This window comes from Tympanuchus pallidicinctus, unplaced genomic scaffold, assembly GCF_026119805.1.
Source record: "Tympanuchus pallidicinctus isolate F22 unplaced genomic scaffold, pur_lepc_1.0 scaffold20, whole genome shotgun sequence".
Taxonomy (NCBI): domain Eukaryota; kingdom Metazoa; phylum Chordata; class Aves; order Galliformes; family Phasianidae; genus Tympanuchus; species Tympanuchus pallidicinctus.
In genome coordinates, this window is record NW_026294722.1 from 4,755,340 (window position 1) to 4,771,444 (window position 16,105).

Genomic DNA, 16,105 nt, shown 5'->3' on the forward strand with positions numbered 1-16,105 from the left:
TACATTTGAATGAAACTCCTGACCTTCAATTCAATACAGTGATTATGTTAATGATTAATACTATTATTAATTTCTTAGCCTTCTCTAGCAAAAGACCGTGATGGATGTGCAGGAGAAAAGGTGCACTTAGATATTCACCCCCCTCTGCCCAACCCAACAAAGCCATCCCTCCCCGCTCCCCCTTCCAGCTCTTTGCCTTCAAAGAAATCTGAATTAAGGAGTTTAGATGCATTCAACAAATTGTTCAGCCCAGGATTTCGTACCAAAGAGCGAATTAGCCTCTTGTTCTACATTCTTTGCTGACCTTTATTCCAGCTGCACCCCCTCTTATGTTTATAAAATAAAAAATTACCCAAATATACAGGCATGCCCCGCTGAGATAGATTGCATTCAACACTCCTTCAGCTAATATCAGCTTTGTCCAGGGCTCCTTATTACTGGTGCCACCTGTCTCTCCAAGCGCAGGCTTTGCCTCTTTCCCTTCCCCAAATTACTCGAGCTGAGGCTTGGGTGGGCTTGCCTTCTCCCTGCAAATGCACTTATTTACCCACACATGTCAGAGTGCTGAGTTTTCTTCCTGATAATCAGGCTTTTTGCCAGGCAATCCCTCCCCTCTCCCACTTTCAGAAATGGCACTTTCTCCTCTTAGCACGCCAGGGCTGGCCCACGGAAGGAGCTGCCCATGTTTTTATTGAGGATGATGAGCAGAGTGCAGCAGGCCACTCCACCTACAGAAGGCACTTTGCCCTCTGAGGCAGCAGAGTAACAAAGTTCAGTGTTGTCATCCACTGTGATCACAATCCTGGTTAATTTTCCTTTTATTATATTATTATTATTGGATAACTATATTTATGGGTGTTTGTTTTGTTTTTTGGTTTTTGGGTTTTTTTTTTTTTTTCCATCAGGGATGTCAGTAAATGTTCCTGGCTGGCCTGTAGCCAATTTTCTCCAGCTGGGATCAGTTCAGTCCAATGTTGCCATCTGTCCTTGGAGGCAGAGGGGTGTCCTTTTCCATTTCGGATCTCTCCCAGAAGCAATTCCATCCTCCCTCCCCCCCCCTCCCCCCAGCTTTGACCAAAGCATCCAGAAAGCTGTGTGTAGCCATCATGGGACTCATGCACTCCCAAACAGACTAAGGCATACAAGAGGTTCAGCTGCCTGGGACGTGGCTGTGGTCATGGTCAATCTGCTCACCTCCAGGGTGACCTGGAGGAGATTTCACTTTCCAAACACAGATGAGATCTCTTGGGATCTCTATGTCATAAACATAGAGAACTGGATGGGATCCTTTGGGAACGGCCTGAAGGGGTGCAGGCGATTACACTCCTTCGCTGAGTTATTACGCATATCATCACATCTCCTTCTCCTAATTAAAAGCACAAACAACGAACGGCTCCCCTTCCCCAGCTTCTCCCCCTTTACCCTTTGCACAGCCGGGAGGGGTGGGCGGGGATGGGGTGGAGGGAGTGTGGGGGGGGGGGGGGGGGGATGGGGGAGTAGGGGGGACGAGGGGGGAGAGGCAGATCCATTGTACGGGGCCCCGCGGCGCCCGCCCCGCGGATTGGCCGCCGATTGCGCTGCAGTGATTTTGCGGCGAGGTCCCATTGGCCGCCGGCACGGATAAGTTTTTGCTCCGGACGGCAACTTTTCTCAGGGATGGAGTAAATCCGGACCCCGCCGCTTCCCTTTCTCGCTTTCCCGGCGAAGTCAGACATCGCTCCACGGCAACGATGAAGCTCTGCGGGACTTTCCTCGGTTCGTAACCGTCCGCCGGTGGATGCAGGGGGGGGGAGGGTTGGGAGGAGTGAGCCTGGGGGGGGGGGGGAGGAGGTTCTAGGTTTCTCCTGTTTCCCCTCCGAAACACTCGAACAGCCTCATTCTGCCCAAGCCACGCCTCGGCAAAGGGGTTCGGTGAGCTGGGAGGGTGGCGGCCTCAAAAACTACCCTGCTGCCCTTGTTCTAGGGGGGCTTTCTCCCCCCTCTTCCCCCCCTCCCCCCCCCCCCCCCCCCGATGGCACAGCGGAAAGCCTGTTTCAGAGCGCGGCTTTCCTGTCCTTGAGTTTAGCGGATGAAGCCTTGGGCTCCTTCCCCGTTCGTTTTGCGTCGGGCTCAACCCCGAAGGGCTGCGGGTGCGTGGGTTCATGTGCGGCCCCGGGGCTTTGTCCCGCTACCGCGTATTTCGGCTAATTACAAAGGATGAGGAGGGAAGGGGTGGGAGGATGAGGGGGAAAAAATCCTGTTGTCTTCCACTTCTGCTCAGATGTTTGGTTGTTGTTGTTGTTGGCTTTCCGTTTTGTTTGTTTGTTTTACGCTCTGCAGTGAAGGAGTGAGGGTGGGGTGTTACCAAATATGAAGTTGGTTGGTTGTGTTTCAGCGCCCGCATTAACCGAGGCACAAAGGGAAAGTTCTGGGATAACGCAGGTGCTCTCCACAAACGGCGGTGATTGCTCCGATTGTTGCTCGTTAGGGAAGTAAAAGGCTCTAGATGAGGGTCAAACAAAGGCATCGCCTCTTTGGGAAGGAGCCGACCAAACCGGGGAGAAGGGGCGCTCCCGAGAGCGAGCAAAGGGTTATTAAAAGTTTTTTTCTTTTTTTTTTTTGTGCCTGTGCATGTTGTTCCATCTGCCAGGGGCCTGTAGTGGGCAGGTTTCTTCGCAACCCTTCAGCTGTTCCATATACAATATTAATGCTGGCCATTTCTATTCGGCATACAACAGCACTAATTGTAGTCTGAGGCATTAAGGCAGCCAGCCCATCTGCATAGAAGCTTTCAGAAAGAAACAAGGAAAAAATCTTCCACCCCCAGCTGGTAACCGGAGAAGTTGGTGCCAATTACAAATGCATGAAGTTTGAGATCTAAATTACTTTGAAACAGTCTCAACGAAGCGAGCAAAATGCAGTGCAGTGTTTTTATGTGCGCACTTACACAAGCAGTTGCAGTTTTATTTTAAATAATCTGAAAGTTGAAATGCTCGATCTGAATACACGAGCATGGGAGAACAATAATAATAATAGAAAAAATGCTGTGGGGACAGCAGCGAGGGGAATCCACTTAAAAAGAAAAGAAAGCCAAAAACCCTTTTGGCGTTCATTTCTGCAGGCTACGTGCAGTCGGTTTCTCAGCGCGCTCGTCTCAAACAACGCTCTGGAGGCGAAAATATTTGAATATTTCATTTTATACCTTCCTGCCGCACGGCTCCCTTCAGGGATGCGGCGGCCGAGGAAAGCACAGTAATTATCTGCTGCCTTCCGACGGTGCGAAGTGACTCCGGAGGGCCGGGAGAGGCGCGCTGGGTCGGGGCGGCTCCAAGGGCCGGGACGGGCGGGGCGGGGGCGCCGGAGCTGTCCGTAGCCGTGGTGCTGATCCGACGCCCGGTGCGGCTCGGCCCGGTTGCAGCCCCACCGGACACCTCGCCTTCCCTCCGGTGGAAGGATGCTGGCAGGCTTGATTCCGAGGTGTTGGGTGATTTTTGAGGATCTTGGGAGCTGAGTGGTTTTTTGTTTGGTGGTGGTGGCTCATTGCGCTGCTTGGGTAGATTTTGAGAGGAGGGGAAGGTGAAGTCTGGCAAGTTTGGCTCCTCTTTTGTTTCCAAACACCCTCTAGTAACCCAGAACTTAGTAAAATGGTACCAAATCTGATAGCTTGATCTACCTTAGGACTCTTGTGTATATCCTGTCAATAAATGCAACACTAGCGGTAATAAAGTGTCTATGTATTAATACACAGGTATGTTTGCACATATGTTCATTTGTATGCATGTGTGGTGTGTACAGATTTATGTGGAAAGACAGAGAAGAAAACTCACACCCCCCCCTTCACCTACCAACCGATTTATTATGCTTTTGTTTCTCAAGTTTTAGAATTGCATCTCTAAATGAAATAGTAGTGGAGAGCATCAGACAGCACTGTGGGGAGAGGAGCTGAGCCCTCCTGTCCCTCCCTTTGATTCTATCATGGGTGCAGAACAATGGAGATGCAGTGTAGCACCAGGCCTGCTGCCTGCAGATAAGAGTTTAATAGAATTTCTGAATGCCAAAGGTTTAGGATGTAAAATATCTCTGTCTTCGTGGTGCGTCCAAAGTAGATAGAAAACAGCTTTTTAGGAGTACTCTCTGCCGAACACCTCCTTTATATTTATGGTTTTAGGAGCAAACCAGGCTTGCAAGTCATGGAAATGGGCATCATAAGAATTTCCAAAGCATCCTCTACAGTTTAAAATCACCAATATTCTTGTCACCCTCTTCTCAACAAAACCCCCAAAATGGGGGATTCAGTCAGTATCCTCACCCCGTTCTGTGGGTGGGACGGTGCTGCGTCTGGTGATCCTTTAAGTCCTCTGTGCCACGTAGGAATCTGGTAGAGTCTGTAAGGTGTGGGGCCAGGAGATGCAGCTCTGCCCAGTGTCGGGGCTCAGGCTGCCTGCAGGGAGGGCAGGACCGGCCCTCAGCAGCACGCTGTTTTCCCCCCCCCCCCCCCCCCGCCAGGCTCTGCCTTTGCTCTGTCTCATCTCTCTGTAGGCTCCTGGGGTTTCCGTCCATTTGTGAGCTCCCTCATGTTTTCGAAAATCTTCATTAAATTGACAGTCAAGTCTTAATCATCTCGGTGGTGCTGGGGATGGACTGGGGGGGTGGGGAAGGAGGGGGGGACAGGGAAAAAGCGCTGGGCAGGAAGGTGAGCCTCCTACTTCCCACACCTCAGGCGGGTGCAGCGTGCCTCTGTTTCTCCCTCTATTTCTGAAAAGTTGTGATCACAGCACTAATGCTCCCTGTAGCGTGCTGATGCCTTTCGGCTTGAGGTGGCGGTGGGGTGGGGGGAGGGAAGGGGGATGTCTGGTGCTGCTGGCATCCAGGTCCCCACCAAACAGAGGTGTTTGTGAAGGAAAATGGCTCGTGGACAAAACGCACACTTTTCTCACTTGGAAACAATTCCTGAACTGTTCTAGTCGCCGTTTGCTTTTGATAGTTTTTGTGTGTGTGTGTGTGTGCGCGTGTGTGCTCCATTCTTCCTGTCACAAAGTCCAAAGCGTAACTCCGCTCGAGATGTGATCTGTCCTTCCTGGGGCGAGGTGATGTCTGCTGGGAGTACGTTGTATCATTTATGTATTTATTTAAGAGGAGAAGAAAAAAAAAATATTTATATACCTTTTAAGCGCTTGCTTTTGAATATGTATATCAGCTAATAAGCAATACTTCCAGGTTCATAGAGGCGATAAATTTCCCAGTCTGTTCTTTATGGTGATAGGTCATCTTCCTAACCACCAATAAATATTGTAAAGTACTTTCGCTGGAGCTGTGCTAACCCAGGGCATCTGTCACTCGCTGCTTGCTGCTATTAGGAATTATTGGGCCGTACCATGCGTCAGGATGCGCGGGGGGGCAGGGGGGGGGAATGGCACGGCGCTTGTCGCGCTCGCCGTCCTTTTGTGTTGCTGCCATCAAAGGAGCCCCGAGCCTCGTGCATATTAATTATGAATCAGTTCAGGCAAAATCACTCACCTTCTGCTGGGTCTCGGGGAGGGAAGCGTGAGTGGAGAGGGGCTGGTGAGGCGAGGGGAGCCCCAACTCTCCGTGCGCTCAAGTCAGCAGCTCCATCTCTCTCTCTCTTTTTGATGCTATACTGTAAATTTATTTCACCTCAGAGAGTAAACAGATATATTGCAACCCCAAGGGTTCATGGGTAGCGTATTTACAAAGGGAAGGCGCAGCAAGCCCCCTCTGTGCCATTTCCATTAATGAGAGCGGTCATTAAGTAAATGAGACATTGCCTTTAGCAGGCTTAAGAGTTCACACACTAAGGAGTATCAGATATTTAATTGAAACCAACAACCCGTCTTACACGCGTGTTACTGGTGTAGGGAAGTGGGCTGCCCTCCAAGAACTCTCCCCCCACAACCTCCCCCATGCAAATTTCATGATTGGTTTCCGTGATGTCATTTTGCAAAGGGGCAGACAATAGCTGTGGGGAAAGGTAAGTCAATATTATGTTCTTTCGCTGACAAAGGCAGATAATGCTGGCTTTTTTTCTTTTCTTTTCCTCTTTTTTTTTTTCTTTTTTTTTTTCCTTTTTTTTTTTTTTTTTTTTTTTTTCCTCCCTTGGAATGAAGGAGAGAGGAAAGGCTTTTGGAGCACACAGTTGATGTAAACAGACGCAGGCGTTTAGAGCACGAAGGCTGGGTTGTTGTTTTGAAAACTGCACTGGAGAACCGAGGGGATTTTATGATGATCATCATGCTCCTAGGTCCATCTTTGCTCGTTCGCTCTCTCGCCGGCTGCGAGATGCTAGTGGACATGTTCTGCTTCTGACTGAAAAGAGGTTGAATAAGACGAGGAAGGAGGAGATATATATATATATAAAAAAAGGGCATAACATCGCCTTCAGCCGGGAAACTTTCTGAATATTTCTGGAAGAGGATAAGAGGATGCTTGCCGGGTTTACAGACCGACAGCTCGGCGGATGTTTATCCGGAGGGCAGCGCGCTCGGTGTTAGCAGAAGACGCTCCGGGCGCCGGGACGGGGCTCGCTCAGCCGCCGCGCTCCGCGGAGCTCTCTGAGGTGCTGATCGCGGCTCCGCGTTGCCCCGGGGGGCTCCCCGACCCCCTGCCGACCTCCTCCAACCCCGCTCCGGGGAGGCAGCGCGCTGCTCGCCGCCGGTACAGAGGGGTGCGTGAGTGTGTGTGTGTGTGTGTGTGTATGTGCGTGTATGTGTGTGTGCCGTGGGGGTTGCGCTTGCACGCTCGAGGCTCCTGCCCTGCGCTCGCTCTTGCCGCGAGCAGACTTTCTTTCTTTCTCTTATTACATCCCCTCCTTTTCCTCTCCCCCGATATTGACTACTTGAGACTTCTCTATTTATAGCAGCGAGGAACAAGGGAAGTGTGCCATGTTTGTGGATTTCTCGCTGTATGTTGACCACGGCAGAAATCTGCGGGTTCTTATTTTTAGCTGTCTTGGAAGAGGCTTTGCTTGGCTAATCTCTTTATCAATTTCAGCGAAGTTGTGGGGTTGGTTTTTCTTTGTTTGTTCGTTCCTTTTTTTAGTTGTTTCGAGGGTAATTTGCTTGGAGGGAGAAGGCAGAGGGTTGGTGCCTGAGGAAGCGCTGCTGCTGCAATCAACCACGGCAAGTTTGGTTGAGTTCAGGACGCAGTTTGCCAGCGGGCAGAGCCGACCCTCCTCGGGGAGGCGTCCCCCAGCGTTGCTCAGTAGCCCCCGGAGGCGACTTCCCCATGCAAAAGAAGCAGCTTGTAGGGATCAACCCCCCCCCCCCCCCCCTCCCCGGGGCAGGAGGCCTGGAGCACGCAGATCCCCCCCCAGAGTCGGGTTGCTGGGACAGGTTGGGTTGGTTGCCTGCCCTTTGCTCCCCAGACCTTGGGGAACTGCGACCTGCCCAGCAGTGCGGGGCAGCTGTAAGTGGCCCCCATTGCTCTGCTCTCCTGCAGCTATTGTTGAGCCCCCTCGCTCCGAGCAGCCGCTAAAAACAAGCGCAAAAAGCCCAGGCTAAATCCAATTGCTCCAACATTACTTTTAGTTATTTCTTTTTTTTTCTTTTCTTTCTCGTTGGCTCATCTGCTGTTATTATCAGCCTTTTCCATATGGCCACTTTAATTAATGGCAGACAAAAGGGGGTTGCGGGGGGGGAAGGGGGGGAGGAATCCAGGAATTAGAGTTTATAGTTGGTTTGTCTCTGATGCTGTCATAGAAACCAGAAGCAAAGATGCCGCCTTTCCACTTCTTTGTATGATCCTGTTTATTGTTCCCGAGCGGCGCAGATTGGAGCAGGCGCGTGTTGCAAGGCACAGAGCAGCGCCTGCTGCGGCCCGAGGGCTCCCACCGCACAACTTGTTCCCTTCAGCTCCCCGCTCTCTGAAAGCTGTTTGCCCTCTCCCTGTCCTTCCCCGCCTTCTTCTGCTGCGAAAAGGCCGAGGAGAACTCATTATTAATTATGATTAAAGCGGTTTAGCGATCTGTGGGATCCTAACCGCACAGTGCTGAAAAAGAGTAGGAAAACTCCCCCGAAGTTGGGTTTATTCCTTTCCTGACGGTATGTGGGAGTTGTTCTTCGTGTCTTGGCAGAGGTGGGGGTCCGGGTGCTGTAGGTCCGGCTCCGGTCGGGGGCACCGTGCTGCTGGATGGGGGGTAGGGGGAGGCGGCCGCTTGTACGGGGGTCTCGTCGGGGCGTGCTGCGTGTGTGCTCGGTACCGGCTCAGCCCCGAGAGTCCTCCCCGCTGCTACCGGTGCAAGGCAGCCCTCAGAGGGAGGAGAGAGGGTGTATCGCAGTGTGGGAAAGGCAGAAGTGCTGCATCCTTAAATGCGAGCTCCTGCAAGGTCCTCGCAGCCTGGCTCTGCCCCTAGTCCTGTTTCGGGGGGGAAAGATCAGGCAGTGCTCAGTGTCAGTGCGAAGTGTGGCGCTGGGATTAGGGGTGTCCGCTACTCTTTGGCTCCTTATCTCTGTGCTGGAGACGGGGACACCTCTCCCTTGTCCCTATGGCTGAATGGAGTGGGAGGGGGCTGCGGAGCCGCGCGCGCTTTGCCACCCTCATCCCCAAAGCGTCCGACGGAGCCAGGGCCACCTCCACCGACTTTTGTTTCCTGTGCTGGTTAATCGCCCCGGGCTGGGGAAGGAGGGGAGGAGAGGAGGGGGCTCAACGAGCCCAGGTGCCTTCCAGCCCGGAGGGGGCGGCGGGGGAAGTCATTAGGATGGCATTAATGCTGCTGAGTCGGGACTTCTGCAACGAGCCCAAGTGGCGAATTGCGGGCAGGGGCTCCGCTTCTGGGGTTCGGGAACAGCGCGAAGGGGGGTTTGGGGGGGCGGGGGGGAGGGGGGGAGGCGGTGCCGAGAGCGGGCCGGCCCCGGTTCCTGGTAGTCAGATGATGAGGGCAGGGCTGAATGCAAGACGTCGATCGGCGTCAGAGCAGCTGCCATTTTAGCAGACATTGCTGAAGTTCCTCCCCTTTCCCCCGCTCCGTAATTTAGCTTAGGGGTGCTGCCTCCAAAGTTGGCTTCTTGCTGGGGATGAGGCGTGCTCCTCTTCTTTCTTTCTTTCTTTTTTTTTTTTTCTTTGTTTGTTCGAATAGCACACCCTAAGTCAGCAAAACAAGCTTTAGGGCTCAGGAACGTAAACACATTTCTTCTCCTAACTCCCACATCTTCTCCATTGAGATTACAAAGGGGGAGGGGGAGAGAAGGGGGCAGGTGTGTTGATGCTCCTGAGCCCAAAAGCCCGTCACTGTGATGCAGAGAGTTCCTAATCTCCCTTTCTAGCAGATACTCTCCTCGTGCACCCTGAGGGTGCTAGTTTAGTGAGAGGTGCTCGCATCTGCCCTGCTTGGGAGTTTGGGGAGGGACCCTCTGCCCCCTCCCCACCCCCCCAAGAGCAGAGCAATGAAGGGGAAGCGGCAGCTTTACAGTAAGGGCCTGAGCATGTGGGGGAAATTGCTGTGCTGGGGCCGGGCTTCCCAGAAGCTGTGGGAAGGGGAGGGAGAGGGGGAACATCACTTAGCCTCTGGGAAGGCAGATGCCCGAGTTCGATGGCAAAGTGGAAAGCAAGAGCTGGTCTTCCCCTTTGCTTTGTGTGTGTGTGTGTGTGTGTGTGTGTGTGTGTGTGTGTGTGTGTTCACGTGGTTGTTGGTGAAGAGCAGGGACTTATTTTTAGAGCCGTAAACTGTATGGCTTAGCTGCTAGAGCTCTTTCCTTAATGACAAGGGACATCTCTTGTCACTTTGTAGCTGTTGCCTTTTCCTCCTAGTACCTGAGAGCTGAGTGTGGAAGATCCCTGCTGCACAGTTATAGGAATACCCCAGTACCCCAATGTGTGCTGCTCTCCTTCCCATTTTGAGTTAGTTGTTGTGCTGATGCTACCTGTGGCTGCTCACATGGGAATACAGACACCCAGGAGAGTGGCAAGGCAGCCCCAGGCCTCAGATTTACCTATTTTTTGAGGAAGCAGCCCTACAGCTGTGCTTTGCAAGAGCCTGGCAGGGATTTGCTCCCATTCATCCTCTCAGTTCCTGGGGTATTTCTGGAGTTCTGATAGGGTGGAAGTTGCCGTCAGGAAGCTTCACTCTTCCTCATTTTCTTCCTTTCTCCCACATTTTGCTGGTTTCTGGGCACTGGTCTCCCCAGTACGTGCTGCACAGTCCCCTGGTGCATGCTGGTTGGCATTGCAGACAGCTGTCTTGTGTGAAACCTCCTATCCTAAATCATTCTGTTTGGCTCCTGAGGCTGTTTACTGTTGCAAAATAGAAACCTGATCCAGCAGCAAGTGCTTAGGAGTCGGTGCTGTGAAGGCATGGTGACAAGTAAGAGCAGTGGAAAGCTTTGGGGTAGATGAGATGCCCCAGTACACCTGGCTGCTGGTGAAATGAGTTCATATGAAGTTTTAGATGGGTCACGAGTAATGCAAGAGAGCAGGGCTGTCCTTCAGAAATGGGGGGGAAATCTATTCCTCCATCCCCCCACCTTACTCTTCTCTACTATTTTTGCTAAGGAGAAAGGAGCTGCTCCCAGTGGTGGTTTGGCCCTTTGGGTCAGGGCTGGGACACTGAGGGTAAAGACAAAATCAAGGGTGCCCTGCATGCAGAGCTGCTGTGCTTTCCCCACATGTGCTGTAGGATCCCTGAGCATCTCAGAGCTGCTCCAACACAAGGCGTTGTGCTCAGGGAGGCTGTCCTGCCCTGCAAAGTGGGAGCTGTGAGGAGGGCACCTTGGAGCAAATTGGGCATCTCTTTGGGAACTTGAAACACTTTGTGGGATTTTTTGAGGGTAAAACGAGGCTGGAATTTGAAGGTAAAAGTCTGTGTGCACAACACAGCTGTAATGTGGAGGCTGGTGGTCCAGCCAGAGGGATTGCTGTGGTTTTGCAGTGGAGATGATGGGGCAGAGAAGGGTTCTGAGCCAGGAAGTTCTGGATCAACAGCCAGGCTGTTACCAGCAGCTCTGAGCACAGAACAGCGCAGTGACACACTCAGCAGTATCTGCTTTTCATTTGGGCTTTTTTTTTTTTTTTTTTTAATACAATTTTCACCTGATTTAAAATACTTTTGATCCGTCTTTCATTGAACTTTTTCTTCAGAGAGAATAGATTAATAAACACTTTCAAATGGGGGAAAAAAAAACCCACCCACCAAGGCATAGTTTGGAGAGATCCCTCTTTTATCTCCATCGCAGAGCTCTAACACTAACCTGGGTATGGGCTGTCTGTCCCTCTGTTCCTTTTGTCTTGCTTTTTTTTTCTTCATCTTAACAACAATAAACTGCTTCTGTTGTGATCTGGCCTTTACTGGTCACTCTCTATTCTTTTTCTTATTCTTTCTTTTTCTTTTTTTTTTTTTAATTTCTTATTTTGAAGTCAGCACATGAAAAATGCGATGTTATTTTAATCAGACCAAATGAAAGAGCAAATCAGAGCCAGAACTTTAATCTGCCCCAAGCAAAACTGCCTTGTACATCTGTCATGTTGGGATTAGCGGAACTCTTTAAAGAAGCTGAAGACTTTTTAAACGAAGTATTAAACATTTGTGACCTGATTTCCATTCTTACAATATTCTCATTAATAAGAGTGCAGGCTGGAAGACATCTGTTAGGTCCTGTTTGTTTTAAGAATATTAAAGAATAATAAGAATATTGGAGGGAGGTGGAGGAAATCTAAATGCAGTGTTTTGAGCCAAATGTCTAAGCTGAAGCTTTCTGAAGTGGTGCTGTGCCTGAGTTGGGGTGGGGGAAAAGCAAGGCTTGGTGAAGGCTTTCGGCTCGGGTGTGCTGGTGTGGTTGATGGAGGAGGTCAGCTTGGACGTGCTGTGTGGTTTGATGGTTGATGGAAAAGGGACAGCTCTGCTGTCCTGAGGTAAAATCCAGTTAAGAATGGCAAACAGAGCTGCAGCCTTACGGGTCATGTTTGTACAGCACTTGTGTGCAGCACTGCGGGCATCCAATGCTGCCTTGGGCCAGCAGGAAGCCTGAGTAGGAAGAAAGGAGTGAGAACGTCCTCCTTGGGTTTGCTGCTTGTTTTGCTTGATGCTAATGCAGTTAAAGTAAATGGCCCAGCTTGGACCCCTAAGGAGGGGGAAAAATGCCAGACATGTGTTCAGTAAACGACTTGCTGAAAGAGCCCTTCACCGTTAGCACAGGGATGCAGTGTAAGAGAAGGTTGCTGTCGACTGCAATCTTTGCATCTTGTTTATGCTTGCTGGGTAAAATATTAACTAAAGCATCTGAACATAAAGTTCTGGTGTGAAAGAATATCAGCAGGGGAGAGCCATATGGTGCCAGCATGTGAACAAAATACCAAACGTTGGAGATTCCTTTTTGCAGAAGACTGAAAACTCTCGTTCCCATACATAATACATGAGTTCACGCCTTTGATTACTCTAAACATTAGTGCAAGTGGTACAGGAGTCTCTTTGGAGCTAACACAACTTAGGGCATGCAGTTCCCTTCCCTCTCTTCCTTCACATAAAAGAAATCGATGTTGAGCTGTTAAGATACAAATATCCAATATGCTGTAAGACAATACGTTTCCGAAACTGCTGCATAAGCTGCCTTTGCTCTAATTAAATATAAACTGCAGCAGAGATTCGGGTTTCTTCTCTTTCGTTCCTTTGCTTGAAACCATTTGGCAGAACACGTGGCTTTGCGTGGGACAGCATCTGCAAGTCGGGATGGTTTTGAGGTGTTCCCTCCTCGAGGTCACACTCTGACCTTTCTGCTCAACACGGAGAGCAAAACGGAGTGCTGCCATCATCTCTGTGAGCCTCAGCCTCACCAGTGCTGTTAGCTGATTGTGCTCTGAGAGCAGAGGGGTGAGGTGTATTGAACAGGAATGAATTCAAACCCCGCATTAGGAGGATCCCCTGGTGACTGTTATTATAAGGTACGAGAGATGTCTTTGGGGGAGCTTTCATGCACGTGGTGTTTAAAAACAAAGTGTTGCTAGCAAACTCTGTAGGTGATGCACTGAATACTTCTGAATTTCTTTTTTTTCCCTTTTTTTTTTTTTTTCTTAAGCAAACCCTCAAAACTGACGATTTGGTGCTGAGCAACTCTGCTTTGTGCTTGTCCCTGGGATCCCTGAACGTAGCTGGTTAAGTTTTGTGATGAGCACCAAATCACTTGCACACAGAGTGCCAAGGTACCTCCCCAGCAGGAGGAATTAAAATACGAATCCAGGCCTGGCACGCTGGAGTGTGGTTCCAAAGGAGTGCTCAGGGCTGATGTTTCTTTAAAGCCAGGGCTGTTGTGAACAGATGTCTGAAAATACAGCTTCAGGAAAGCTGTGCCAAGGGGTTTGCTTTATGCAGTTCCTCTTGGTGCGCCGTTACCTGTCTGTGTTTTGCATGCTGTGGGAAACACATGAATGCACTGAGAACTTGCAAAAGAGTAGCAGAAATGCTGGGGTTTGGAAGAAAGAGAAATGCGTTTAGCTGAGCTAAGTAGTGGTGAAGATGGTGTGGGCTGTGTGGTCAAGGCAGTGTGATGGGAGGAAATGAAAGCCTGGCGCCTGCTGGCTGTGTCGGGTGGAATCATGGAATGGTGAGGTTGGAGAAGATCTTTAAGATCCCCAAATCCAACCCCAGCCCACCCCAGTGACCACATCCTGTTAATTGCGTTGCCTGATAAATGCAAAAAATATTTGTGAGTGAACTCAAAGCCTTGTGTAGGAGATGTTCTTGGGCAAAGTTAGCCCGACTCCAGCTAAGAGGATGGAAAGTTTCTACCTGTGCCGTGGCTTCTACTGCTGATGCACAATTTTCTCCTCCAAAGCTTGAAGCTTTGCACTAAGCAAACTTCCATCAAGTGGAGTTAAATGTTTCTTTATTGCCCTCAAAATTTTTTTATGTAATTAGTCAGCAAGCAAATAGCTGCGTTTGCCCAGAGAAATGCTCTCTCCAAGAACATGAGTGACAGGAGAGGATTAATGGCCTTTGGAGGGAGATGCTCTGGTTTAAAAAAGAAATAAAGGTGCCTGGGAGCCATGCTGTTGCTTTGAACAACAAAAGGACAGTCAAAACAGTTAACTTTGCCTGCAGCATCTCAGCAAAGCAGACTTGTCATCTCCTCTTGTGCGTGCCTAGGAAACTTCTGGCTTCCTCCAGTGGCACCATCAGGTGCTGCCTCTGGGCTGTGAGGGGGAGGACTGGGGGAGGTGGGAACTCGCCTAGGGCTGGGCTGACCTCTGGCTGTGGCTGGGGTCGGGCAGTGGCTCTGCATGTCCCTCCCAGGGTGGTTTTCCTGGGGCAGTTGTGAGTGGGCTCAGCTGAGATGCTTGGAGAGCACTCACTGCTGCCCTGTCCCGTCCCAAGGTGTGCCATTCTCCCTGCTTTATGTGCACCACCAAGCACTGAAACACTGACTCCTATAGGAAGGACGGCGAGGTATCGCTCTGCCTCTATTTAATTTCAATTACACGGGGTCTGTAGGAGCGCTAAGAGCAGTGCCAGCGGGGCTATAAACTTTACATATTTGATGATTTTGCTTAATCTCAAGTAAGTGATCATCCTGGCAGTCCGTGGCATTCCAGCAGCAGAGGCTCTCAGGTTGATAAGATGCTGCTGGTGCGAGGTGGGCAGTGTGGGGATGGCTGTGGGCTGAGCTTTCTGGGGGGGCTGTGAGCAGGGCTGCTGCTTCTCCAGGGAGCTGTGAGTACAATGAGCTCACCTCCACTCCTGCCTTATTGCTGCTGTCTGTTGGGCTCCGCGTGACACGCGCTTACGTGTCAAGTTTTCACTTCTGATATGACAGCGGAGAGGAAAGGCTTAATATCATAAAGACAAGCTGGCAGCTGGGAAGTAGCCCACTTAGTCATCGAACTGTGCGTCAGAGGCACTGCCAGCATCTTCCTTGGCTCCTCGAGGCGGCTTTTCCCTCTGGTACCTGACTTGGTGCTGAAATGCCTATGCAGCAAACACAGCCCTGTGCTGGGGGCAGGAGGCTCCCCCGGACACCTCTGTGCTGTCAGTAATGAGCCACGTTTGGACAGTAGCAGAGCTTTGTTTTGTTCATTTTGGTTTTGTTTAGAAATGTTGAGGTTGAAGGGTAAAGTTAGAAGGGCAGATTAAGTCCTCCTGGTGACAAGCTCGCTGGGGTGTCTGGAAGCTTGGAACTCAATGTACTAGAAAGTCTTTGGCACCTCAGTCTGGCAGAGAGGCGGTGAAGAAGAGATTGGTTCAGAGCTCACTAGTTCCTTCAACGCTTTCCCTAATATGAGATATATATTTGCTACTCCAAAAAAGGCATGATGATGTGACTTGTCGCAGGAGGTCTGTCACTAGCTGTTCTTCACTTGATACTTCCGTATGTGGATAACCCCTTTCGTTACCTTTACTTCAAGCATTTGGCTTCCCCTAACATGCTGCCAGTATCCCCTCCAGCAGATATGATGCTCAGGCTTGCCTGTCCACTTCTCTTGATACCCCAACTGATGATGGAGTGGCTTGAACCTGAGGTATTGAACACCCAAATTGGCTCTGCACCCAACTCAATCTGTTTGCCATGCACCTATGCTGACTGGCTGCCTGCTTTCACCCTTGGGAGGTGGATGAGAGGCTCTCAGGGCTCAGCTTGGAGCTGCTTCCTTCCCCCTTGGCCGAAGACACAGCGATCCAAAACCATCTCTACAAATCCATCTGCCATGAATTCTCCTGCTGGTGTTTCGACACATTGGCTCCAAGGAGGCTTTCGATTCGGTATGAAAAGTAATTATTACCAGGGTGCAGTTTAGCAGTTGTTTTTTTGCAGCACTGGTGAGGTTAAAAGAAATAATAATAATAATATGAGAAAGACTCAGCTAGAGTAACTGCTTGCAACATGCTATTTGCATTTTTAAGGAAATACTTCTTTGAGACAGCTTGGGTGAAAGGTCGGCATTTGCATATAAATGGAAAAGAAAGTGTGTGATGCTGGAAGTTACATCTATATTATTTTCTCAGCAGTGAGCGGCTGTTTGGGCGATTAACGGACGCGGTTTGCATTTGGCTTTTATTGAATAGGGAAAGTACTGGGAAAGCCAAATGAGAACAAAATAACGAGGAAAATGTGCAAGAAGAAAGCAGCATCCTGTGCTGTGCTTCTCTGAGGTGCTCTCTGCATGCTTGATGTGTTACACGCCTGTTTGC

General features: G+C 50.3%; 1 protein-coding gene across 6 annotated transcripts in view; it reads left to right on the forward strand.

Moving 5' to 3' along the window:
• Positions 1–1,646: 1,646 nt before the first annotated feature.
• The window catches only part of MYT1 (myelin transcription factor 1), a 56,381-nt gene continuing 41,922 nt past the window's right edge, over positions 1,647–16,105 (forward strand). For 5 of the 6 annotated variants that reach the window (XM_052683977.1, XM_052683978.1, XM_052683980.1 and 2 more), the window contains exon 1: positions 1,647–1,755. In XM_052683977.1, the coding sequence (XP_052539937.1) occupies positions 1,731–1,755 (25 nt within the window). In that variant the 5' untranslated portion in view covers positions 1,647–1,730. Of the gene's footprint in view, positions 1,756–6,104; positions 6,554–16,105 lie in introns of all 6 variants that reach the window. The other variant, XM_052683981.1, reaches the window with a different exon arrangement.